The sequence below is a fragment of the Ambystoma mexicanum genome, chromosome 4q (genome assembly GCF_040938575.1).
Source record: "Ambystoma mexicanum isolate Mex_15411 chromosome 4q, UKY_AmexF1_1, whole genome shotgun sequence".
Lineage (NCBI taxonomy): Eukaryota > Metazoa > Chordata > Amphibia > Caudata > Ambystomatidae > Ambystoma > Ambystoma mexicanum.
Genome location: NC_090928.1, coordinates 1,038,861,445 through 1,038,888,186, shown reverse-complemented (window position 1 = coordinate 1,038,888,186; position 26,742 = coordinate 1,038,861,445). Strand labels below are relative to the sequence as shown.

The window sequence follows — 26,742 nt, the reverse complement described above, 5'->3', positions numbered from 1 at the left end:
CTAGTAAGGGGAAGGTCAAAACTTCTAAAATGCTACTCTGGCAAGGCGCATATGTGATTTTGCCTGACTGTTTACTCATCTGTTCTCTGATGAGTCCTACTCTGATGCCTCAACAGGGATGCTTATTGATGTACCGTTGAGGACCCCTCAGCCTCTGAGTCAAGGTACACCAAGTACCGTATTTTGGGCGGTCTGACTACTCTCACACGACTTGCTGAAAGTGCCCTTTTGGTTACATGCAGATTACCACCTGTAGTCTGGATAAACCTTTTTTTTTTAAATATCTTTATTGGATTTTCAACAAGTAGTGACAAAGGATCATTGATTAGCCAATGCAATGCGCATAATCCAAAAAAAACATAATATAACATTCCCAACTCTCCCGCCCCACCCCCCTCCCTCCGAGACCTCAGATACATCCACTTTATTCTTCTGGACCTCGTGTCGGGCCGGGACTGTCCGTACTGACCGCGGTGCTGTCTTGAGCCGCTGGGTGGAGCAATGGCACTGTTAACGCCACCCAACGGAGTAGTTCATCACTGGAGTCCGGCCTCTGTACCTGAATCGCTGTCTCCCAGGCCGCGGTCGCAGCGGCTATCCATCTTTTGAGGTCACCCCACCAAAGGGCCTCGCTTAGGCCTCCGGCGCTTTTCCATCCCATGGCTATGCGTCTTTTCGCTGTGATGTATATCAAGTCTTTGAGTTTATTTAGGGGCTTATTCTTACTGTTTCGCTTATAACTTTCCAAAATACAGGCTGCAGGTTCGTGAATTTCCACTTCAATCTCTGCGTTTGCTACCCTCTCCTTCACCTGGGCCCAGAACCTCTGGACCGTCGGGCAGCCCCAGAACATGTGGGTCATTCTCGCCCTCGGCTCATTGCATTTCGGGCATGTCTGGGTTGTGGCTCCTTTGAACCTCGATATGACGTCAGGTGTAAGGTAGGCCCTGTTGGTAATGTACAGTTGGATGAGTTGGAGACGGGCATTTCTAGAGATTTTTTTTTATGGTAGTGAGTTATTTTCTCCCATGCTTTGTCCTCAAATTCAAGGACCAATTCCCTCTCCCACCTCTCTTTGCATTTAAGTTCATTCTTGGTCGTGCCCTGCAGTAGGGCTTCGTATAGTCTGGAGGTTGCGTGGCCCCCCTCAGCAGTGTCCAACATCGACTCAATGATATTGTTCTCCATGACTTGGTCGGTGGCCTACGGCATTCTGTCCTTCATGGCCTGTGTCACTGCTCAGTGGAGCAGAAACTGGCCTTTGGGCAGGCCTGTGGACTTGCTGAGGTCAGTGAATGTCATGAGCTCCTGTTCAAAGTGAGGTCTCCTAACACTGCCACCCCATAGGGTTCCCACTGGGTGCGTGTTTCTGTGTGTCCCCATGAGAGTTTAGCCATGACTGCTGCAATGGGGATCTGCGGGGAATACGGCTCTGTCGCCACCCCACTGATTTACAGGCCCGCTTCCAGAGCTGGGATCCAAGTCTAACCAGGTATGGGTAATGTCTCAGAGCCCCCTTGTCAACCCATAGTAAGTCTCGGAGTAACAGAAGAGGCAGAGCTGGTTGGAGAAGTCGGGTGTCTGAGGTGGTTTCATCTGCAATCCATTGCGTCACATGCCTTAATTGGCTAGCCAAGTAGTAAAGTTCAAAATTAGGGACCTTCAATCCCCCCCTCTCATAGGGTCTATGGAGGCTGTCCAGGGCCACCCTGTGCCTACCTCCCTGCCAAAGGAATCCCCTACAGAGTTTGTTTATGTCTCTGAAAAAGGACCGAGGGATGTTGAAGGGGACGTTGGAAAAGCAATGCAGTAAACGGGGGAATGCCACCATTTTGAGGAGACCCGCCCGCCCCGCAACTGAGAGTGGGAGCTTACCCCAAAAATCCATGGACTTTGCAAGGGCATCTTTAGCCCAAACAGTGTTAAGAATGTGTTCGGTGCTAGGGTTACGGTGTATGGTAACACCCAAGTATCTAAACAATGTCACCTGCCATTGAAGGTCTAGAGGGGGCAGGGATCTGTGCTCCTCTCAGTACAATGCAGCAAGGGGATACACAAGACTGGTCTTGGTTGATCTGAATGCCCGCATGTGTGTGGAAACCATCTAAAGTCTCTAAAATGTAGGGCAGGAGGTGCTCTGGGTTGTGCAGGTACAGCAGCATGTCGTCTGCGTACATAGAGAAGAGGTGTGTCTCCCCGTCAAGTTCAATGCCTCTGTCTCCGTACTCCTGCCGGAGATATGCAGCTACAGGCTCTGCGGCAATAATATATAGCATAGGGGACAGTGGGCAACCCTGCCTTGTGCCTCTGTAGAGGGGCCATTTCTCTGAGTATGTCTTATTAGTGTGCACTCTGGCAGTGGGATTGGTGTAGACCGATTGGGTCCACTTAAGGAAGGCGGGTCCGATCCCCATCCTAACCATGGTGGCATATAACCATTTTATAGTATAGAAGAAAACAGTTCCAATTCACATTTTAATGGGAAGGAAAGGTGTAACACACAAAAGCTGTATCATTAAGAAAAATATTTTATTATAGAAAAGATATGTCCAGGTTGTTTTGCCAATATTCATCGGTACTGTCTTTTATGTGTTAGCAAAAGGCTGCATCGAGCAGGGCTTCGGCCCTAAGTCTCCACGTGGGAATTGGGGGTCTGGGCGGGTATACCTCCCAGGTGGCCAGCATGGGGGAATGGTTTGACCACACCCTTGGCAAATACTGTGCATCGCTAAACGTGGCTTGCTGCCCCAGACTGACTAGAATATAGTCCAGCCTAGTGTGGACGTTGTGTGGCGGGGAGAAGAAGGAAAATTATCTTCGCTCAGGGCCCTGTTCCCTCCACAGATCACATAGTGACAGCTGGCTTATTAACTTAGACAATATTTGACTGGGGGGGATGGGCGGGAGTGTTTGGTATCAGACCTGTCTTTGAGGGGATCTAGGGTACAATTATGGTCCCCCCCCCAAATCATAGTGCAATTTACATAAGGGCTCAGTCGCGAAAAAAGGGAGTGGAAGAAAGCGGTGGCATCATGATTAGGAGCATAAGTGCTAACCAGGCGTAGTTCCTTCCCTTCCATGGTACCTTGCACAAGTGCCATCCTGCCCTCGTCGTCCGTCTTGGTGCTCACCACTCTGAATGGGATGTTCGAGTCGATCCAAATCCGGACCCCTCTTGCATAAGAGGAGTAGGAGGATCCAATCAGGGTCCCTCGCCATGTCTTGGCTAGCGCCTTCAGTTTTTCCGTCGTCCGGTGTGTCTCTTGAAGCATAGCAATTCCAACCTTGCATCGTCACAAATATGCGTGTATCCGGCGTTGTTTCAGAAGCTGTTCATGCCTCTGACGTTCCACGTCATTACTTTTATTTTTTCAGCCATATGCGCCGTGGTGTCCATTGCTCCTCCTCGGCCTCGGTCGAGGTCCTGTTAATGATGTATCTGTCGTGAAGTTATCTTGAGGTCTATGTCTTTTGTTCAAATTTCCCAACGTGGGTGCTAACTCTCCATTTCTCTCTCCCATTTAATAAACTTCCCAAACATAGAACTGGTCCAGCGAGGTGACCCTCGTTCTGACTGTCCCGTTTCCGCTCCTTAGGACCAGGCCTGGTCTTCGGGTGCCCTACGGGTGGGTAAATGGACCCTGAAAAAGAAACTCCTGGGGGGTGGGGGAGCACTTGCTTCGGCTTTCCGCATAGTAGCATCATATCAGCCGTTTAATAGGCTAGGTCCTTCTGCTGCTACGCAGTTGTATTAAGAAAAGTTCACCTGCGGTTTTTGGGAGGCGGTTCGTTGCGGCTTCCGCCTTTTTGTCTTCGATATCAGGTAGTTGCTGTCCGTCCATCCAGTCCCGTGCCTGTTCCGGGGTGTCAAACAGGAGGGCTCTGTTGTGTATCACCTTTAGCTTTGAGGGGTATAGAAGCATGTATCGCAATCCTGCTGCTTTCAATCTGGCTTTCGTATGTATGAACTGAGCTCTGCTCATCTGGACTTGGAAGGTGTAATCTGGATAAATCGCAATCTCTCTTGATCTGGCCACCTGATCGTGAATACGCCAAAATGACCTCTCAGTCCCTGTTATTTAGTACTTTCGCTATCATAGGCCTAGGTGGACCACCTGGTGGTGGTTTGCCTTGCTACAGCTTTTCCGCGCCAATCTCCTGCAGCAGCAGGTTCGCCACGTAGTTGGTGGGATCCGGGCCTTCAATGCCCTCCGGCAGGCCGCAAAGCCGAATGTTGTTGCGGCGAGCACTCCCTTCTGCCTCCTCCGCTCTGTCCTCCAAGTTCTTGAATCTCTGCTGGAGGCCATCTACGTCGTGTAGGAGTTGGGTTTTTGCTTCCGTATTTTTGCGTACCTGGGTCTCCAGCGCTTCGGTTCTGCCAGCCAAGGAATGGACATCCTGACTTAGGAGGCCCAGATCTGTGGCCACGACGTCTATTTTGTTCACCATTGTTGCTTGGAATGTCTTAATGGCCTCCATTAGTTGGGTGTTGCTGGGTTCGGCCCCCGCTACATTGGGGCCGGTTTCCGTCTCAATGCCGTGTCTGAGGCCTCGGGGTTGGGGAGTCTGTTGGCCGTGAAAGCGTCTATGGTGGTCTGGCGCTGCTTGGACCTAGCCCCCTTCGGCATCGATTTGTTCGAGCGCGACATTCCGCTGGTCCCGGCTATGTCTGTGGGCTTCGGGCACTGAGGGCTGTTTCGGCGATGTGCTCTTTCCTTTGTGGCCTCGGGTGAGGTTTCCGGCTTCGAGGTGCGGAGGCCTGTGTCGTGCCTATCGTCCATGTTCCCTCGGGTGTCTCGGTGGCCCAGGCAACACCGCCGATGCCCCGTTCGCAGCTGTGCCACCAAATCGCTCTTCCTCTTCCTCTCACGAGCGGTTGTGCGGGTTTGTAGTTTTGCGGTCTGTTGGGCTGGCGCTGGGCTCCCCGGGCTCAGTGTGTGAGAGCCGCCATCTTGGCTCCTTCCCGAGCGGTTATCCGCGGGCGGAAATGTCTTTTGGGCTTAAACCCACGTGTGTGGAGGGTCCTGGAGCTTCACGCAGGCGTCCGCAACAATCGTGGTGCTTTGCAGGGTCTGTTTAATGTTTCAGAGCCATAGATAACAGCTTATAAGTGGCACATCTAGCAGAGCTCGCCGAAGTCGCGTCCTCTCTACATGGCGGTTAGCCACGCCCCCTAGTCTGGATAAACCTGTGCCACAGGGTAGCTATACAGAGCACCCTGTTATGATCCAACACTATGGTTTACTAAGACCAGACCTGGTAACTCAAATGTTGAGGAATGCAAAACATATGGTCACCTGCAGTGGGCTTTCCTGACCCAATTATCAAGTAGGAAAGGAAACCAGCCTTGCATCAACTAAAAGCTTGACACTTATGTAGCCTCATGGGCATGTCCAGGCTGAGTTTTGCCACTGGGCCAGTGCAGAATCTGTGTTCAAGACTAGCGTGAAAGGGTGACTGGGATACACATGCCAGTCCCAGAGCCTAAGAACAGACTTGTAAAGTTAACAGGGGAGACCCTGCAGTGATTGCGTGGCCACCAACACGTTTGAATAGGTGTATCCCTAGTGTTGAAGGATGAGTTCCCCCTTGAGCTCCAAATCCCTCAGAGAGAGAGTTTGCACCATTGCCTTGTACACTGCTTTGACCATTTCCTGGCACTCTAAGAGAGTGCCTTGACCGATGGCCTGTGCAGGGGCTTCACTGGATTTGCAGCCCATCCAAGACTGGGATCGATGGTAAGCTCTGCTTTTGTCTACAGATACCAAATCTTGTGGACCAGACCACGACCCTGCGCTAATGCTTTTTTCCCTTGGCTCATGGGACTAAACAGTTCACCTGCTCTACTCGGCTTCTGCCCTTCTAGAGCCTGCAGTGTTCGACTGTGTGTTGAAACCAATACAGTGAGCTAAGCAAGTACCAGTAACCAACCAGACCAACTGTTACTGTGCTGTCAATTATGAGGTTGCAAAAATCTATCTACAAATTGCTGACCCGCTTTTGTCATTGGAGTACCTTTTGCACCATTCCACCACTGGAATTATTTTTCCCCTTAGTCAAAGAATCTTTTATCAACTCTTCTCCCTTCAGACTTTCTTCTAACATCTTCCAGCTTCTTGGTGTGCGGGAGGACCCTAATCATCTCTGGACCTGCTACCGTAATCCTAAAAACCTCAAGCAATTGTGCTCCAGTAACCAGAGCCCTCGGCATGACCAGAAACATACAAAGCTTTCTGGCCGAAAGGTTCTTAGCTTTAATATTGAGGCATACTCACATTAAGACAACTGCCGAATGAGGACCATTGTTCTGTTGCACCAATTGGCTGAGACCTGATGACCATCCTTCCTGAGACTTGGCTAGAGGCAACCAGAAGGCACTGCGGACAATTCAACTCTGGTTGGACTGAACGTCTGGGGTCACACTTTGGTGGCCTTGCAAATACCAAAGACCGTTCTGTTGATCAGTTGATTCTTTTAAGTGAAATGCATACCTGATGAATGAATATATAACTTCGTACTGACCTGATAAAGTCAATAATCTGTGTGGGCATTTGTCTTATTTCAGCTTTTCGTATTTCTCTCCACCTATTCTGTTGAAAATTGTGCTTGAACTGTGTGAACATAGCTTAAGTGGGCTATGGACAGTTGCAAGGTATTGCATGATTGCTTAGATCAGGGCGTTGACCTTGGTGTTTGAACACAGGTCTTATATTTCCATCTGACAAGAAAACAGTAAAATTGTATACTGGGCTGGTTATGAAACCAATTTAGGATATATCTTGTTTACTCCATCTCAACAGTGCTGAGTGAAGTAGATAATATGGGTAGCCGGTCTTAATGTCATCTGCAAAATGGCATACCTTTTTTTTTTTAACTATTTATTTAGGAATGAAGAAGACAAGAAAATAAAATACCTTTCCAAGTGCCTCTTCCTGCTACAATGATATCGATATATCTTTGTAAAGTGTTTGGCCCTAGAACTGTTTGCAGTTGCCCTTTTTGCACCCAACCCTTCCAGGAATAACATTTTGTTTAATCTTTTTTCGCAAGGTCATACCCCATACTCATGCCAATTCTTTCTAGCTTGCTTTTAACGTTTTTTGTTTCTTCTTTTACACTATAAGCCTTTTGCGTAATTCAGTAGGTTACACAATTTCTCAACATGTGGCAAAACAATCATTGAGATTTACCTAGCAAAACAACCTACGTTGAAACCATGCTGGCATATATCCTGCAGTCCCAAAGTTTGAAGGCCATCCATTGTCATTCATAAGCATGTTTATATATTTCAAGGCCACTAAGCTACCCCTCTTCTTTGCTCCTCTGCACACCCCTATTTCCAGTAAGCCGCTGAACAAGGTTACCAAAGCTGATGCTAATATCTCTGCTAAATCCCTCACTTTTTTTATGATGGCTGCATTCTGGCCGAACTAATTTATACACCTTTATATTTGCTACTTCCCATTTACCCTTTTCTTCCACATTTTGGTTTTCACCCCCCTCCATCTGGATGTAAGGTTTACTTGCATCACATTTCATTGCTTTTTATTAACCCCTGCAGCGCCCCTGCCCATTCACCCCCTCCCCCCATCATCGACATAGTTGATGTAAAAAGTGGTAATGACAATGGATCGGGTGAGTTGGGTTGTGATGGAAATGGGGATTTCTGTTCTCCTTGATCTTAACTTTTCTCGTTGCTTATTTCTCTTACTTCTTGTAAACGCATGCCAACCTTTTTTTACTTAAGTTTCAAAATAACTTCTTTGTTTTCAGCATTCACCATGGCCAGTTCCCCATGTCTGCTGATGCGGCTGGTGGCCTCTTCATATTCGGTAGCAGATAAAGCTGGAAAGCTTGTCAGAAATGTGATGAGTGCAGGAGACCTTGGCATCGTCGAGAAGGTACAAGAGCTATCTGTTTCATGTCTCTTTGCCTATGAAATCAGTATGATGTCTGAGAAAAGAATATTTATTGTTCATTTTCTCTTTAGATGTTGATTTGCAGAAATTAAAGTGAATGTGGGCATCAGCTGTCTTTTATTATGTCAAGTAGGGAAGGGTGAAAACCTACACTTGATAGAGATACTGCACATCACTATGTGCACATCTAAAATGTCCAATATTCTACATTCCACTATGGGACTGAAATTGGGAAGGGTGATGGGAGGATGAAGGTTCCCACTGTTAAGTCTGATCCCTTACCAAATATTATTAATTCCTGTGCGTCTTAAGTTATCTTTTTGTGGTGCAGTTACTTGCTATATTGTGCTTAAATTGGAGCCCCAGTGAGATTCAGATAATGGGACATTGAACTGAAATGCGCCTAGAGCCCAGTGATTTGACTCTGCGGCCCCTCGAATTGCCAGCCTTCGGCATAACAGGACCCTGCACTCGACCGGAATTGAGCAGCGAGGATCACAACTCCCGCCGCAGTGACGCTCATGGAGGGACTTCAGAAAACTATTCACTGCACCACCCAGCGGCAGTGCAGTGGGAAAGTCATCCAGGCTTCTGGCTATTCAACAATATGCCCCCTCCCAACTCTCCACTGCCGGAGACTCGCCCACAAACCTTTTGCTCAGGCCAGAGCTGAACTCAAGCGTGCACGTGCTAATGCTGTCGTTGGGAAGCGCTCTAATTTTCTCTTCTGGTGGTGGGTGCGGGGGTTCCTTCTGGGGAGATCCTCTAGTCACACCTTCACTTATACTGAAATCCAGTCTGGAGCTTTCCTCCTCTATTGAGCCTTGATTCCTGGGCTGGGACTCTCTCTATAGAGAGGTACGTTGGTTGAAGCTCTCTGCAGTGGCTTTTCTTAAAGCAAAAGCTATATTGGTGCAATTATTTTGGTGCTGGAATACCTTTTTATTGTGGGTCAGAGTACACTTCTATTCTACATGTCGACCTTCATTGGTCCTAACCTTTGGGAGAAACAATACCACTCATCCCCTCTCATAATGACCATGTGCTAAGTGAAGCTGCGTGTTTACTGCTGCTTTTCTGGCTTCAAACATTACTTTCTGATCCAATATTTGTTCACTCTCCTTTCAATGAAGCATTCCAGCCAAGGGGATTATTCTATTGCTAAGCCTCTGATGTGTCTTCTGGGTGACCCTGTGATAACTTTGTGTGATCCTTTCTTTCCAGCAGCACTCACGTCTGCATAGCCCCCAAAGCAAAAGAAACCAAATTTTCTTTTATAGAGGACATGTTCCAAGCTTTTAAAGAATTGAGTATGCACATAGTGCTTCAATCTCAAGCAATACAGGCAATTTCAAGTTTGTCAACGCCCACAGATGATGGTGCTCCAGCAAATAAAGATGACCTGATAAAAATACTCCAAGTACAGAAATAGGACATACTTCAAAGACGAAGTTAACTGCATTCTGTTATTTCCTCCCGCAACAAGAATGTGCTTTAGAAAGTCATCTCAGGTTTTTCAGCCCTCTTCTTTGTGTGAACTATTCCCAATTAGCTCAGCAGTTCTTAGCCCTGGAAACTAGAGAAAAATATCTTGCAGACTATGCCGAAGACTTAAAAGCTGTTCATGCCATAATAAGAGTTTGCAAAATTCCTCCCAAGATGTTGGATACGGCGCTACCTTCATATTTGCAGATGGTTTTCTTTTGTAATTTACAACAGAAAAAGGGCTATACTTGTGCATACGAGAATACATTTCTGTCACACAAAATCTCATTATGGTTAAGGGGAGACTAAGCTAGTCTATTTCACCAATGACATTCACCTCTTTCAAGACTCGGCGCAAAGAGCAATCCAGAAGCGAAGCACGAAGCAGATTACATCTTGGGTACAAACCCATGATACTGCTTCGGGGTTTCCTTCTAAGCTTCTTTTCAACTTCCAAGGAGAAAAACAGAAATTCACATTTGAGGTGGAAGCAGCAGCAGTACTTAAACTGGACGTTTACTTGGGCGATCAAGATGAGATTCAAGAGGCTTCCTATTCCAGTACTGTGTCCACTAAATCTTCGTGAGTTGAGAGAGGATTGCGACATAGGGTGTGCCCTTCTCTAGAGAGAAGGGCCATGAGCATGGACACTGAGACAACATGATTTCTGTTTTTCGCTCAACTGGGTCTTCCTGTAATTTCTATATATTGATTAATCATAAACATTAGCCATTTTTTTCATTTGTTCTCTTGCTCGGTGGTGTTCAAAATGTTATTACATATGGTGCTTCGGCCTGCACCCCAGGGGTTTGCCGTCCCCGAGGGTGATGCTTCATTTTCTTTCTAGACATTGTGAGCACCAAATTATGTATTTTTGCCTTTCATATATTGTTTTTGTTTTTTAGAGTTTTATGATTGACCTATGATAATTACTTGTTGCAATTTGTATCCTTATGTTGTTGTGGGATGATTATTCGATTTATGTCAAGGTTTATAATTTTGCTATGTGTTGTAAGTCCGACTCAGGAGACGGACAAGAGTTCATTCTTGCAACATGGAGTTCCTATTAAAAGAAAGAAGGCTTGATCGATTCCAAGATGGCCACCAGAGTGGGAACACCAGGAAGAGGTGCTCTTCACCTCCACAGGCTCAGAAAGCTCTTATAACTGCTGATAGGTGGCGTGGCCTGGTGCTTATGGCATGAGGAAGCAGGGATGCTGAGCTCCGGCCGAGTTGCCGTAACCTGATCCTGCATCGGTGCCTGCAAAGCACCTTGATCCCAAAAGAACTTATCAGCGCAAAGCAGCAGCGTTACCCGATCTTAACGGGGCAACCTCCAGAAAAATCGGACAAGTGAAACAGGAGAAATCCAATTCGTGACCTGACCCCCCCTCTCCCTCAGCGTAAAACACAAAATGTGGACGCCATCTAGCCCAGCATCATCGGGCGGAGACCAGCAGCCTGCCGCCAGAGCATTACAGTGCAGGACGACTGACCAGGCAAACCAACCCGCCAAGGGAGTGTAATCTGCAGAGGTGGACGGCGGGCACCCAGCACATCACACCTAAGCCTTACCCCAACTCCAACAGGAAGTGCGAGCCACCAGCGGGACCCGAGCTGTGAACGAGAAGTGCTCCCGAAGTCAGACAGAGGCACCCCGGATCGGCTGCCAGAACACTAGGTGAACTGGGACCGCTGTATAAAGGTGAGCAGCAGGAGAGACTCACCCGACGGAGCTCCGTGCCGACGTGCAAAGAGGGAGCGCACCGAGAGGCGGACTTCCCACCCGCCCTTCTCCCCAGGACACTGCCGAAGTGCAGGAAGACCCGGAGTGAGGAGCGGAGCCCCTGCAACAGTCCAGAAGCAATAAGGTGAGCCGGGGAGGCGGTGGGGGTGGGTGGGGACCCAAGAGAGCTGCGGTACCACCAAGCACCAACGGTGGCCCATGTAAATTTAGGGTACTCGCGCCGGCACCCACCGACTCCTTCACCGGACTGTGCACCGGAGCACACAAAGAGATCATCCCCACACGCTCCCACACCCCAGAGGAGTGCTTCATATAGAATTCCAGCAGAGCTGCCACCACCAACCACTCTGCCTTAAAAGAAAGCAGAACCGCACCAGACAACCTGGACCAGGCCCCCTTACTCTGCAGGCCCCACAACCCAATACACCCGCTCTCTAAGAACCCCCCCAAGCCAGGGGCATTCGCAACAATCTCCACACCACACAACCAAGCGGTGAATCAGAGATCCACCCTGCAACTGTAGCAAGCATAAGCAAGTTAAAGACACAAATTGTGAGCTACAGATCCCATCGAAACTGAAAAGCACGACAGGACCCAAAGACACCCCCACCGCCCACCCAAAGCAGAGTGCAATACCATAATGTCCTCCTCCAGAAATAAAGGGAAGTCCTCCACAATGGACACCTATATCTCAACTAAGCCGCAAGCCATAACGCACACCTCAACCCCCGACACTGAAAGCCAACAGAAAAATGAAGGGGATAGAAAGTACAAACAAGTACTAGAGGCCATAGCTGCACTAAAGACATTTATAGACACAAAAAGAAAAGAAGTAAACATATGCGCCAGGACGCCAGAAACCTCGCCGAGAGAGTAACCACGGCTGAAATGGCCCCACAAGAAACAGCTGAGAATACAGCAAACCTCAAGGCCCGAATGGCAGAACTGGAGAAAAAAAGTGATCATGCTAGAGGCCAGATCCGAAGAGGCTGAAGGGCGCACAAGGCGCAGTAACGTACGAATACTCGGAGTACCTGAAGGCACGGATGGACCGAACCCGACATCCTACATTGAAACCCTGATACAACAGGAAATAGGAGCAGGCCAACTAACACAGGGCTTTGCTGTGGAAAGGGCACATAGATCTCTCCAAAAGAAACCACCGCCGGGCTCCTACCCCCGCCCAGTAATTGCAATAATCCTCAACTTTCAGGACAGAGAAACCATACTAAAATACTCCAGGGAAGGAGGGGTGATAGAACGGAACAACTTCAAGATCGCCATCTACCCCAACTACATGCCCTCGGTACAAAGGGCGAGGAACACATTTGTCCCAATCAAAGCCAGGCTCAGACAACTACATTTTAAATACATGCTACTATATCTGTCCAGGCTGAAGGTGATCTACAAGGGGTTCCATGTGATTTCATCGCCTGCTTTTACATCGCCAGGCTTTTAAACGTGCACATTCCATTGAATGTGCTCATGGTTTTTTTTTTTTGTTAGGGGGGGTGGAGTCCCCCAAAACCTCCCACCGACACTTATTTTTTACTATTGCCCGCCAGCCCAAACCCTTATTTGCCCTTTACCACCCCCCCCCCCCCAAAACAAATTTGATGAGCACATACGATGTAATGTGCACGTTTAAAAGCCTGGCGATGTAACAGCAGGTGAGGAAACAAAGTTGTACCCTACAAGCGCCGCGCAATATTCATGGAAATCCCAGCCGCTGCCACCATTTGGATGGAGCACAATAATCTTGCAGAAGGAGGAGAGACACCCCAAGGAGCCCGAAGCTGAAGCTACGAAAAGACCAGGAACTGCACTTGCATACCAACTCTCAATCGCGGATCCAGACGAAAACATAAAAATTATAAAGACACTGAGCAGCCAAATAGAGATTGCGTAATGGTTACGTAACTCGCCCGGCCTCCTCAGCCGAGCACACAGCACTAACCCACAAACAATAGTGCAGGCCTGTCGCTAGCACGACCGCGCTCGCGCTCGAAACCCAGGATGGGAACAAATGGCGCAAGGGCGCCTGAGCACCGCCCACCGGTTACAGTTAGGTCTGTTATTTTCTTTGTAAAACAACCCTCGACCGGAGCACAGCAAAAGACGCAACAAAAAAAGAACAGCGTTAGACGCGGGCCCAATGAAGAAGGTGGAATAGAAAGGAAAACCGGGTAACAGAGAGGACAGTTAGTCCGACACCCCGGCTGGGGCCTGGACACGAAAACCCCCTGGAACTAAAGATGGCAGCATAACTTAGGGTGATGATATGGAACGTGAGAGGAATGGGGACATGCCTGAGGAGGAACAGAATACAGTCCTTCTTACGAAGGAAGAAGATCTCGATCATACTACTCCAAGAGACCCACCTAACAGCGGAAACAACGGCAAAGCTAACAGACTACTGGGGATGCCAAGGCAGAGGTGCGCACTACTCTAAATACGCACGAGGAGTATACACGTGGGGGAACCCAGAAACACCATTCCAACTAATGGGAATGGAAGCCGACAAAGAAGGCAGATACTTGATTATATGGGGCTTAATAGAACACGTCAAAATATGCATAGTGAACTCCTACTTCCCCCACCACAGCATACCTATGCACCTTAAACAGCTATGCGCCAAAATGACCCACCACAGGGATAGAACCTTCATATGGGGGGGACTTCAATTGTGTTAAGGACGGAACCATTGACTGGTCGGTACCGCCACTACAACCAAAAAACAGGGCCATCCAGGCGTTGGCTACCACAATACAATACCTGGACCTAGCAGATGTATGGAGAGAACTACACCCCTTGGAAAGATGGTACTCTTACTACTCTGCTCCCCATGGCCTACACACCAGAATAGATTACCTATTCATCAATAGAGAACAACTAATACATGCAGAATCCGCTGACTACCTGGGCAGATCGATCTCGACCACTCCCCTTTACTCATGCAATGGAAGATTAGGGGCGCCCGATCCCGATGTGAGAATGCCCACTGAAGCACTTACTGATCAAGCGTTTAATGAAAACCTTGGCGAAAAACTCGAAGAATACATACGCTTAAACAAAGGCACAGTGGACAGGTGGAGCCCAATATGGGAAGCCCTGAAAGTGGTAACACGGGGAGAAATCGTAGCGTCCGGAAACTAAGAAGAGCTAGACAGCATGGAAAGTGAGATAAAGCTGGTAGAAGACAATCTCGCGAACACCAATGGGAATGAGGAAAAACCTAGAGATCAGGAACAACTGCTGCACGGCCTGGGAGAGACTGGCCAATTTTGATTACACAACACGCACCGCCAGTGCACACAAAGAAGCCGACAAACCAGGTAGACTGCTGGCATGGCTGTGCAAAAGAGAGCACCCGAAACATCTACCGACCGAGATCAGAGACAAAGACGGTGTAATACACAGAACACAATCCGAGATCAATGAAGCCTTCACAGAGTTCTACTCCGAGCTATATTCCCATAACACAAAGTTACCAAGAGAAGACATTATGACCACCTTGGAAGAGATAGAGCTCCCCACATTAACCAAGGAGCAAAGAGAAACGCTAGAAGAAGAGATCACAACAGAAGACATAACTGAAGCAATCAGATCTCTTGCCACATGCAAAACCCCAGGGAGCGACAGCCTCCCGCTAGAATTCTACAAAGCCTATGAGCCTACCTTAACCCCACTATTGCATGTATTTCAGGAAGCATACGAAACAAGAACACTACCTGGGAGTATGAGAGAAACACTTATCATCCCAATGCTCAAAACCAAACAAACCTGCAGGCGACTGTGACTCATACCGCCCACTGGCAATGGTAAATTACGATAGCAAAATCCTAACCACCATACTAGCCAAGAGACTGGCCAGGGTAGTGGGATCTCTAGTCCACGAGGACCAAAATGGGTTTGTGCCAGGCAGAAATACCACAGCCAACCTGCAGAACTTCCTGTCACAGAAGCAACAAAGACATGGCAGTGCTATCCCTAGACACCATCAAGGAGTTTGACTCCATATTAGGAAATGGCTAATTGAGACCCTGAGGGGATTCGGGTTTGGCGAAAGATTCGTGAGGTGGGTCAAAGTACTATACAACACCCCTATGGCTAGAGTGAAGACCGGAAGGGTGGTATTGAAGGCTTGGGAGATACAGAGGGGTACTAGACAGGGATGTCCGCTATCGCCAATGCTGTACATACTTGGGCTGAAGCCAATAGCCATATTTTACAGGAAGCAACTTTTCGATGCAGGGATAAAGGTGGGCGCGGACAACATAATCTCATTATACGCCGACGACGTGCTCCTATACCTAAAAGAACCCCGCCTAAATCCACTGACAGCACTCGACATACTTGTCAACTTCGTGCGATACTAAGGGATTCAATTTAGCAAACAGAAATCCTGTGCATTCCCACTAGCAGGGCTCAGAGGAGTGGACAAAGCGGACCTGTCCGTGGTAGGAGTCAAGTGGCAGCCAGAAATGTTCCTGTACTTGGGGGTCAACATTAAACACACACCAGAGCTTACACACGACTGCAACACGGAAGCAGTGATGAAAGGGCTACGCAACTCCATGAAATTCTGGTCCAAATTACCGCTATCCATGATGGGCAGAGCCTCCATCACGAAGATGATGATACTCCCAAGATTCTTATTATTTCATAAACGTAGGCTACGACATCAAACCAGCCTTCTTAAAAAAACTGGAAGCTCTGTTGAAAGAATTCCTATGGGGCACAACCCGCGATAAATTACCTTTACACATACTGACATTGACGCATAAAGGAGGAGGGATACAACTACCTGATCTCCAAAAATACTACCTGGCGGCCCAGCTCACCCATGTCAGGAAGTGGATGTCACACGACCCATCAGCCGAAACATGGCTTCTGCAAAACCAGATAACCCCAACGTTTCCCAAAGAAGCATTGTGGAGCCCTTTGATAGAGCCACTAAACACCCCCATGATAGTGAGACTCAGCGAACAAGTGTGGAACAGGACCAGCTCGCTGCTCCAACTACAACACCCATATTCTCCAGAAACCCCCATAATGGTGGATGTATGCACAAACCTCAACGACTTACAGGCAATGAGACACTGGGAGAAGGTGGGACTGTACACCTGTGGGGACATGTTCGATGAGGGAATCTTTAGAGACTTTGAATCCCTCCATACACGGGAAGCACTGGCAAAAGGTCAGTTCCTGTGGTACCAGAAAGTCAAACACATCGCAAAAAAGAAATGGAACACAAGGCCCGAGAAACCACCGCCGAACCCCCTGCTACAAGCACTGCATGACCTAAACGACGGCTGGAAACTCGTATCCAGAATATAGATTCAAATAGCGGACAGACCGAACCCTGGCAGCACGTCACTGAAAGAAAGATGGGAGAAAGATCTGGGCACAACCATGACCGAAAACGAATGGGAGAGAGCGCTAATATACCCGAAAGAAGTGTCAAGGAATGCCAGATTCAGGCTCATACAGATGAATATCCTCTACAGGACCTACATGACCCCTACAGGTTAGCTGGCTTCAACAAACGAGCCCGATCGAACTGCCCCTGGTGCAGCAATGAAGGCGTAGCTATGATCCATATGTCCTGGACCTGTCACAGGGTGCAGAGCTTTTGGGCCAAAGTTGAGCGGACATGCGCAGAAACCGGATGGAGCCTGATTGAATGCCTCTTAGGAACATTCCCCAGACCAAGCAAATACAAACACATCATAAAGCTAATGGACATGGCGTGCATCCTTGCAAAGAGAGCGATGGCTATGGCATGGAAATCGCCCAAAGGGCCGAGATACAAAGCCTGGATAAAGGAGATGGAGAGATGGACAGAGGCAGAAACCAGCGCCTGGAAAGCAGGAATCACCAGAGCGGAAGGCGACACGAACGACACTCTCGAATCATGGAAAGCCCTAATAAGACATAAACTTATCAGCAGATCACAAACCCCCATGAACTCAACAGTAAGGCAAAACACAACCACGCCCGGAACCAAACTAAACATCCTAAGAGCCCCCTCCCAAACTGGAACTCCAGAACCCGGCAACACAACACCACTTTAAAGAAAAGCGGCAAGAGATGAATAAGGAACTGACGTCAACACTAAGTAGCCAGAGGACCGTTATTGTTTGTTGTTTAATGTGTATATACCGTTAACCAAAGAACAGAATATCGCACCTCAATCATGCAATATTATAACATAAGTGATTCTGTAAAACTGTTTAAAAATGCCAATAAAATACTTTAAAAAAAATAACTGCCGATAAATCCCTTCCCCCGGGTAACAATTGGCATATATACAGAGCGGGAGCAAGGGTCTCATCAACCAAATACCCAGCGCACAACGCCAAGCGCGGTGAACAAATTCCAAAAGGAACATGTCCGAAGCGGGGTAAACCGCCACCGAATCTGATCAACAAACCGCAGGCGCGGTCTGTATTCAGCCCGCACACTGTCACCAACCGAGGCTTCCCCTCTCCGTAGGGGTCAGTACCGCAAATGCAGCATAACTGAGGCCATAACGGGCAGCAGAGGGTGCAAAGTCTGACCCAGCGGTCCAGAAAAGGAGCGGACAACCACCCACGACCGGAACAGCGCAGAGAGGTACGTGCTACTTCAAAAGGGACTGGGCCGGGAAGCGAGCACCAGAGGGAGAAGAAAACCTCCCTCAAGAATGACTTTGGCAAGGCACCCAGACCATAATACAAAGCCTGCAGTATCTCCTCTGTAGAAGCCAGCAACCCACAAACGTGACATCTACGGTGCATCAGAAGCAGCAGCGGGGAGCGCGTTGCTTGTCCCTGCTATCCGGATCTGAAGCAGAGGACCATTCAAGGCCGGATCAGCCCGGTGAGCATGTAACTCTCCAAAAGAGGCCGGCCCGGCATGCGAGACTGGGAGGGAGAACGAGAAACATCCTGCAACAGCGAACTGGAAAGACAATCCCGCCTCCCCCCCCCACCATCTGCACCCCCACCAGTAGACCCGAGGATTATAATAAAAGCGCAGTAAGGTCCCAGCCCCCTCCAGAGATGGAACACAGAGACCTGCACCCCAAGTCATCGTCCCCAACACAACCCTCCCTGCAAGAAGAGCAGAGGAAAAACGGCAGGGGCGAACTGCCTGGGCCCCTCAAAGAAGGAGGAAAGAGGCCAGGAAGAGAGACCTCCCAACATGCCCCCATCAGAACTGCCGACTAAGCCAACCAGGAGAAGGGCGGGAAGTCTCGAGCCCGGAGCACTAGCTCCACACCAAACAGAGCAGACGCAAGAAGCCTCTGGCTCGTGTGTTTCACCTACGCTCTATAATATCTTTACAAAGCTCCTGTTTGACCGTCTTGATAACCTGGGTGTTACCTACACAAATGATGCAGATGACACCCAGGTCCTCATCACACACTGGTTGCTACGAGAAAGATTCCAGAAAACTGAATGAAATCTATCAGGAAATTCAGGCATGGATGGCTAAACATCTAGAGAGACTCTGGCTCAAAACCCCCTCGCTTTCCAACCAAACCTCCTATTTCTCTTACCACGCTCTCTTCGACTCTTGTCTTGCCTCGGCTAAACGCTCCTACTACTCTAACCTTCTCCACTCCCAAGCCTCCCACCCTCGCCATATCTTCCAAACTCTCTCTCGACTCCTCTCCCCTCCCGCTCATGATCCCTCCTCCTCTTCCACACTTTCTCCCTCTGACTTTGCTACTTCTTTTCCTCCAAGATTCTCACCCTTCGGCAAAAAATCAACTGCTCCTCGGACTTCCCCTCTTCTCCTCCTTCTGAGCCCCCCTCATCCTGCATGTCCTGCTTCTCACCTATCTCCCCTTCTGAAGTCTCCACCCTCCTCTCCAATGCCCACCCCACGTCCGCCCCAACTGACCCTCTCCCATCCCTTCTCATCCCTAAGATCTACCCTCTTCTTATCCCCTACCTTACTTCCTTCTTCAACATCTGTCTTTCCTCAGCTACCTTTCCCTCTGCTTTCAAACATGCAACGATCATCCCTATTCTGAAAAAACCATCTGCCGATCCCCTCCTCACCTCTAACTACCGACCTATCTCTCTTCTCCCATTCCTCTCCAAGCTTCTCGAGCGCCTCGCCTACTCCCAGCTCTCATCCTTTGTCACCAATCTCTCTCTCCTACCCTCATCCCAATCTGGATTCCGCCCTAAACACTCTCCTGAAACTGCTCTCACCTATATCCTTAACTCCCTCCTCTCTGCTAGGCACTCTAAGCAATCCTCTATTCTTATTCTCCTCGACCTCTCCGCTGCCTTCGACACGGTCGATCATCCCCTTCTTCTCCACACTCTTTCCTCCTTTGGGTCCAAAGGCTCTGTTCTCAACTGGCTATCTTCTTACCTCTCTTCCCGGTCTTTTACTGTTTCTTGGGGTGGCCGATCCTCCCCATCCCAACCTCTTGAATACAGCGTACCTCAAGGTTCGGTGCTTGGACCTTTCCTCTTTTCCCTTTACACCTCCCTCCTAGCCCCTGTTATCTCCTCATTTGGCATTTCCCACCACTTCTATGCTGACGACACTCAACTTTTCCTCTCTTTCTCCTCTTTCTCAACTGACCTGCCAACCTTTCTTCCTGCCTTACTGCCATAAAGAACTGGATGTCTTCCCGCTTTCTCTCCCTTAACACTGATAGGACTGAAGACTTATTCTTTCCCTCAAACTCTCTACCCTCTCCCTCTCCTCTGCCTTTCATTCACTTTCCTCCCTCCAATCTCCCTATCTCTCTCCATGCTCGTAACTTAGGCATTCACTTTGACTCCTCTTTCTTTCTCCCACCATATCTCGTTCACTTCTCGCACCTGTCGCTACCACCTATTCAACATTCGCAAAGTCCGTCCCTCTCTCACCTTCCATGCTACCAAACTTTTAATCTCCTCCCTTATCTTCTCCCGCCTCTTCTACTGCTCTTCCTTATTCTTCGGACTACCTACTTCTCATCTCGCCCCCCTCAAATCCATCTACCACTCTGCTGTTCGTACTCTCTGTCTCCTTACCACCCGAGACTCCATCACTACTTCCCTCTCCTCTCTTGGCTGGCTTCCATTTCACTCTCAACTCAAATTTCACTTCCTTTGCCTTGTCTTCAAATCACTCCATGGTCTTGCTCCCCCTTACCTCTACTCCCTCATCTCTCTCTACTCCCCCTCCCGTTCCCTTCGGTCTGCTGACCATTTCCTTCTCACTGTACCTCTGTCCCCTTGTGCCCCCTCCCGTTTCCGCTCCTTCCAGCTCCTAGCCCCCCTGCACTGGAACTCCCTACCTCTTGCAATCCACTCTTCCCCCACCTTCTCCTCATTCCGCACCTCCCTTAAATCTCTCCTTCTACACTCCCCTCCTTGAAACTCCTTCCCCCTTCCTGCCTCCCCTCCCTCCCTCTCTTTCCCCTTTACCATTTCCCTCCCCTCCCCGACCTCCCCGCCCTCTCCCTTCCCCTTCCCTCCTCCTACACCTCACCTGTCCCCACCCCACCTAGTCCTACTCCACTATTCTCCCTGTCTCCATTCAGTTAATTGCTCTTCTTGCTGTTTTATTGACTGATTTATATTGTAACTTCGCTTCTACTGTTATATTGTTTGCGTTTATGTTTTATGTATTAAGTTGTTCACTTGTACAGCGCTTTGGTGTAAAGCGCTCTATAAATCAATAAATACAAATACAAATACAAACATAGCTTATGCTTAAATGACGACAAAGTGGAGCTCCTGATTGTAGGCAGACAGGCGCGCCTCAACAAACTTGACCACTGTTAGAACTCCTTTAATATTGATGGCAACATCATCCAAGTCGCCAAAGAAGTTAGAACCCTAAGTGTTTACCTAGATTCAACTCTCTCCCTTTAAAAAACAAGTTAATTCTACAGCCTCTAGCACGGCCTACACAAACTAATTAACGCTTGCAGACCCTTTTTATCTACTAGCAGCTGCCTTACACTAGCCAGGGCCTTGATCCTATCCAAACTGGATTACTGCAACACTCTATTCTTAGGTTCCTCTGAACATAACCTGAATAGACTGCAAGTTCTCCAGAACAACGCCCTGCGCTGTGCACTAAACATACCACGCTCCAGCCACATTTCAACCCTCGGACGTGATTCCCACTGGCTCCCCATTCGTAACAGAATCAAACTTAGTGCACTTGTCATCACGCACAAATGCCTAGCCAACATAGCTCCCCAAATACTTGACAAATTCTCCAGACAACTATCTACAAGACCAACTCCTTACCTACACTGCCTTAATATACCCAAATTCAATCTAAAATCAGCTGGCGGATCAAGCTTTCCTGTATTAGCAGCTAAATGTTGGAACTCCCTTTGTAACACCATCAGAGTTGAACCCTCCTTTTGGACATTTAGAGCCAAAGTGAAAGATTGATTTTTTGCTTAGCAGTCCGAATCACCATTAAAGAACTCCTGCAACATTTCTGCAACTATGTAAGATTAGCACCCAGTTGCCATTGGGCTTGGTGCGCTATACAAATAAATAAATTAAACTAAGAAGCCTTCACTGCTGAAAAGGACAAAATAGGCAGGCACACGGTACCAACACCAGAGAAGCTAACAAAAGTTGCAAAGGCAATGCAAGAGCAGCAGGGGGACGGGAGAGTAGACGACAAACTGCCGGCAAGACCCTTCAGATTCTGGCCCAGCCACCCCAATGTACCAAGAGAAGCAAAGCAGATACAAAACCATGGCAAGGGTCCACCCCCTCACCACGGCCTTCAATGACACACCAAGACAATGTCGGAAATAGAGGGAAAGAAGCCCAGACCCCCGCGAAATGAAACAAAAAGTCCAACCAAGGGGTGAAATAGAAAATGTGAAGGAAGGGCGAGCACAGCCCGATACCGAACAGGAGGCAGACCGGGAAGAAGAGGAGACCCCTCAAGAGGAGACACACCAGGAGCAAAAGGACACACAAACATTTCTTGCACAATGCTTTCAAAATGTTGGGGAAAGGATGACGAACACTATTCAATCCCAGTTGTACAAAATGACAGAAGACCTGACTGGGGCACTAAAGGAAGTGATGAAGGGGGACCTGCAAACGCTGGAAGTGAGAGTGAACACAAATGATAAGGTTCTGCAAGAGATGGCCGATGACTCACAAAAGGAAGACCTGATGGAACACTTAGCTAGAGCTACCCACAACTTGGAGATCCAAACCGAGGTCCTTGAAAAAAGCTGAAGGAGGTCAAACATCAGAATTAAAGAAATTCCCGAGGCAGTGGGAGACGCTGAACTACCACGGACAGACACATTTTTGCAGACCTAGTGGATGTAGTGGACTCAGCTGAAATCCTGGTGGACCGGATCTACAGAGTGGGGCTAAAAAGAAACAAACCTGGTGCAAGACCAAGAGACGTCCTGGTAGCCATGTATGAATACACTCAAAAAGAAAAGGTCCTGACTGCCGCTAGACGAACAAATGATCTCAACCTCAACGACTCCACTATACAACTTTTCCAAGATCTCTCCCAGATCACACTCACAAAGTGAAGATTGATGTGCCCGATAGTGCAAGAACTAACGAAACAAAGCATCAAATACAAATGGACATTCCCATTCGGCCTTGTGTTTGAGCTTGAAAGCAGGCAAAGGAGAATCACCTCGCTAGAGGAAGGAGCAAATATCCTGGGCATAGAATAGACGCAGCCTGCAGCGAGACTCTGGGCCTAATAAAGGACCATCCAAAAAGAAAGGCATGGGAATGGACCAATCAAGAGTCAAAGAGGAAAGCAATAAAAGAAAAGGGGACCGAACGGTCCAAGACCTACACAAGAGAAGGTCCCACAGAAAAACAAATCCCAAGACGGGGGCTCCGCCACATAATTGCATGTCTGTGGAAACTAGTACTGAGCAAGAAGCACCCAGGGAGGGGGAACGCAAAGCAAAGCAATGGGGTAGGGAATGAAGAGGGGGACTGTTGGTATCGACATATGGGTCGGGACGACCTGCAAGGGGGAGTGCTGGGGGAGGGAGGGGTCTCAACCCCTGAAGAGGCAAATCAGGAGGGGCTAGAGGCCGGTTCAGCCATCCCAGCGAGGGGACAGCAGGGTAAAATGGGTAGGCAGGGCACCAGGTCCTGGATTAACCAAGCATGTGCATAAAGCAAAGCTGGCACTTAGAAAACCCGCAAGCAGTGGCTAAGGACAAAGCATTAAAAATGAAATCTCTGAACATTAAAGGCCTAAACTTGCCAATTAAAAGGAAAAACTAGAACACTTTCTGTCAAGAGGAATCCCAGACCTAGTCACACTGCAGGAAACCCATATGTAAAGGCAAGATAAACATAAGATAGGACCACGTGGATACAACCAAATCCAACAATCAAATAACCCAGTGAAGAAAGGGGAAACACACTAGACCTAGGACAATAGATGTAAGCAGAGACACCAAAGGGAGGGTTGCCACAATGCTCCTCCAGGGGATGGGGGTAATGATTACGCTGGCCTCCATTTATGCCCCCAATACTGGACAAGACCGATTTTATTTAATTGACACTACAAAAACTAGAGGGGTTTCCTAAAGGGAAAATAATTCTCACAGGCAATTTTTACTTATCATGGGACCCAGAATAGCTTACTCCCACAATAAACCCTTGAAAGAACTGCAGGGAAAAATGGACAATCTGTCATTGGTAGACACCTCGAGGGAAAATAGATTACATCTGGGTTTCAAGATCCCTACTAGGACAAGTGGCGGAACTAGAAGTGGGAGCTATAAACATATCTGACCATTCCCCTATCACACTGAACATTTTAAAGTTACTAAACACCTCAGGGCTTTGGAGATGGAAATACTCAGCACACATCATTAGAGACGAGACCCTGAGAGGGGAATTAAGGGGGGGCAAAGAGAACTTCTTCCAAACCAATGAAAGTCAGCAAGGAAGCCCACTCATGATATGGGATGCTTTCAAGGCCACCATACAGGGGAAAATAATAGCAATAAAGTCCTGGAGGGACAGAGAGCGCGGACACCTAGAGGCCAAACTAAAGAAAATTATGCTTATGATGGCATTGGGGCCAATAGGGGAAATAAGAAGGGAATACAGGGCAATCGGAGGCCAACTCGAAATCATACAAACAAGTAGAGCAGAACGCTCCCTAATGCATCTTAGACAGAAACACTACATTAAAGTGAATAAAGCAGGCAGGCTCCTAGCAAGGTTGCTGAGGAAAGAGGAGGAGGATAGGACCATGCGCCTACTATGCGAATCTATACAAATCAGACAACCCAGAGAAAGAGCTAGATTACCTGGAAAACTGTAGCTTACCAAAAATATTGGACCAAGAGAGGGCAGACCTAGTGAAAGAAATCACCATAGAGAAAGTCAGCAGAGCTATCTCGTCACTCCCAACCAATAAAGCCCCAGGGCAAGGCGGCTGTACGACAGATTTTTATAAACTATACAAGGAAGGCCTAGCCTCTCTCTTAGCCTCCCTATTAATCAAGTTTGGGGTAGGGAGAGGGATCTCACCCTCAATGGAGGAGGCAAAAGTCTTATTGTTGCTCAAACCAGCGAAGGACCCGACACTATGTGGCTCATACAGGCTGATAGCTCATCAATACAGATGCCAAGAACTTCACTAAAGTCTTAGCAAACCTTAGATCCCAACCAGTCCGGCTTTATACGAGGCAGACATGCACACAATAACACCAGAATAATCGGCGACATCATAGAAAAACGGGCACACCAGCCCTAATGCTCGCACTGGATGCGGAAAAAGCCTTCGCCAGGGTTGAAATGGCAATTTCTATATCACACCACGTACAAAATGCGATTTGGAGAATGCCTTTATGTCCAAAAAAGCTGCTATCAAAACCCCTCCTTGTGCCTGTTGGAGACCTGTCTGATCCAGTGGCAGTAACAAGAGAAACAAAACAGGGCTGCCCCCTATCCCCGCTCCTCTACGCAATCCATCTAGAACCAATCCTGAGTAAAATAAGAGTCTCAAAGGAAATAGAGGGGGTCCCCTTTAGGGGTAGGGAACAAAAGGTGGCAGCTTTCGCTGACAACATACTGTTAACAATAACCAATCCAGGGAAATCCCTCCATGCAATAGATAGGGTGCTGGCCCAGTTCGGAGAGGTTGCTGGCCTAGAGCTAAACAGAAAACAAATCTGAGATACTGAACCGGACTACTCCACCGGAAAGGGAGAGGGAGTTGAAATCCAGCTTCCCATACTCCTGTGCCTCCAACAATATAAAATACTTGGGAATTCATATCACCAAATCTATAGGCCAACTATTCACAGCTAACTAACACCCCCTGCTGGCATCCATCAGGAATATGCTTCACAACTGGGGATCTCTGAGCATCTCCTGGATGGGCAGAATCAATGTTCTGAAAATGGTCCTCCTAACAAAACTGCTATACCTATTTATGGCCCTTCCCATACAAATCCCCATATCATACTTCTGGGCAATTCGTAAACACACGAAGGCCTTCATCTGGGACTGCAAGAAACCAAGAATCTCAAATAAGGTAATGCTGTTTCCCAGGAACAAGGATGGGATGGGGGAACCAGGCCTCCAAGCCTACTACCATGCAGTGCAGAGCAAAGTCATAAGGGATTGGTCAAGGGATGACAACGAGAAAATGTGGAGAGATATTGACAGGACAGTGGTGGGAATGCACCTTGGGGGAAGTCATATGGATATCCAGGTAAAATGGACCCTGCAACGTGTATTGCAGTGAAATCGAAACCCTGGTAGGGAACACATTCTCACACCGATCTTTAGGAACCTACAATTTATGCCAGATTTATGCCAGGGCTGTGCGGAAACTTATTTGACAAATGGCAGGAAGGGGGATGCCACCCACAAGATACAAGACATGGTCGAGGTAGGGGAGATAAAAACCTTCCACCAATGCAAAATGGACTTTGGAGTGGGAGAAGGAGAAAGATTTCACTGCACCCAGTTGAGACATTGGCTCCAGGACCCCAAAGTAAAAGAGGCCGCAACAAGAGAACTGAACCTGTTCGGAACATTTTTCACCTCCAGTGCAGGGGATAAACACCTTGTGGGGGCACTATATGGCCTGATCAAAGAAGGGGAGGAAATTGGGGAGAGTCGCTTCATGACCAACTGGGAAAGAGAAACGGATCAAACAATAAACATTGAGCAATGGTTAGGACTTTGGACAAACATCCCCAAACTTGCACAGTCAATACAGATACAGGAAATCTGGACAAAGATGATGTACCAGTGGCATCTCACCCTCATTAGGCTATGTAAACTCTACCTAACGTCATCTAAGCTATGTTGGAGGGGCTGTGGGGGTGAAGGGAGCTAGAGACACATATGGTGGCAATGCCCGAAAGTCCAACCATTCTGGGGAATGATTCAAGAAGCGGTAAAATTAACATTAGGCATTGTTAGGCAGAAACCTGTGCAGTTCCCTCTGGGACCACTGCAAAAGATTTAAGACTACAGGTGTTTGGCAGTAAACCCCCTTGGTAGCAGTCTGTACCACACAGATTCACTTGGTAGCTGTGGCTGAGCAGTCAGACTTCCCTCAAGAAGAGTTAGGCAGTATACAGAGTAT

The 26,742-nt window shown here is 48.2% G+C and overlaps 1 protein-coding gene across 3 annotated transcripts in view; it reads left to right on the top strand.

Annotated features, from left to right (window-relative positions):
• BPNT1 (3'(2'), 5'-bisphosphate nucleotidase 1) overlaps positions 1-26,742 on the top strand; it is a 756,164-nt gene that overhangs the window by 243,485 nt on the left and 485,937 nt on the right. For all 3 annotated transcript variants that reach the window (XM_069608587.1, XM_069608588.1, XM_069608589.1), the window contains one exon: positions 7,774-7,901. In XM_069608587.1, the coding sequence (XP_069464688.1) occupies positions 7,774-7,901 (128 nt within the window). The remainder of the gene's footprint in view (positions 1-7,773; positions 7,902-26,742) is intronic.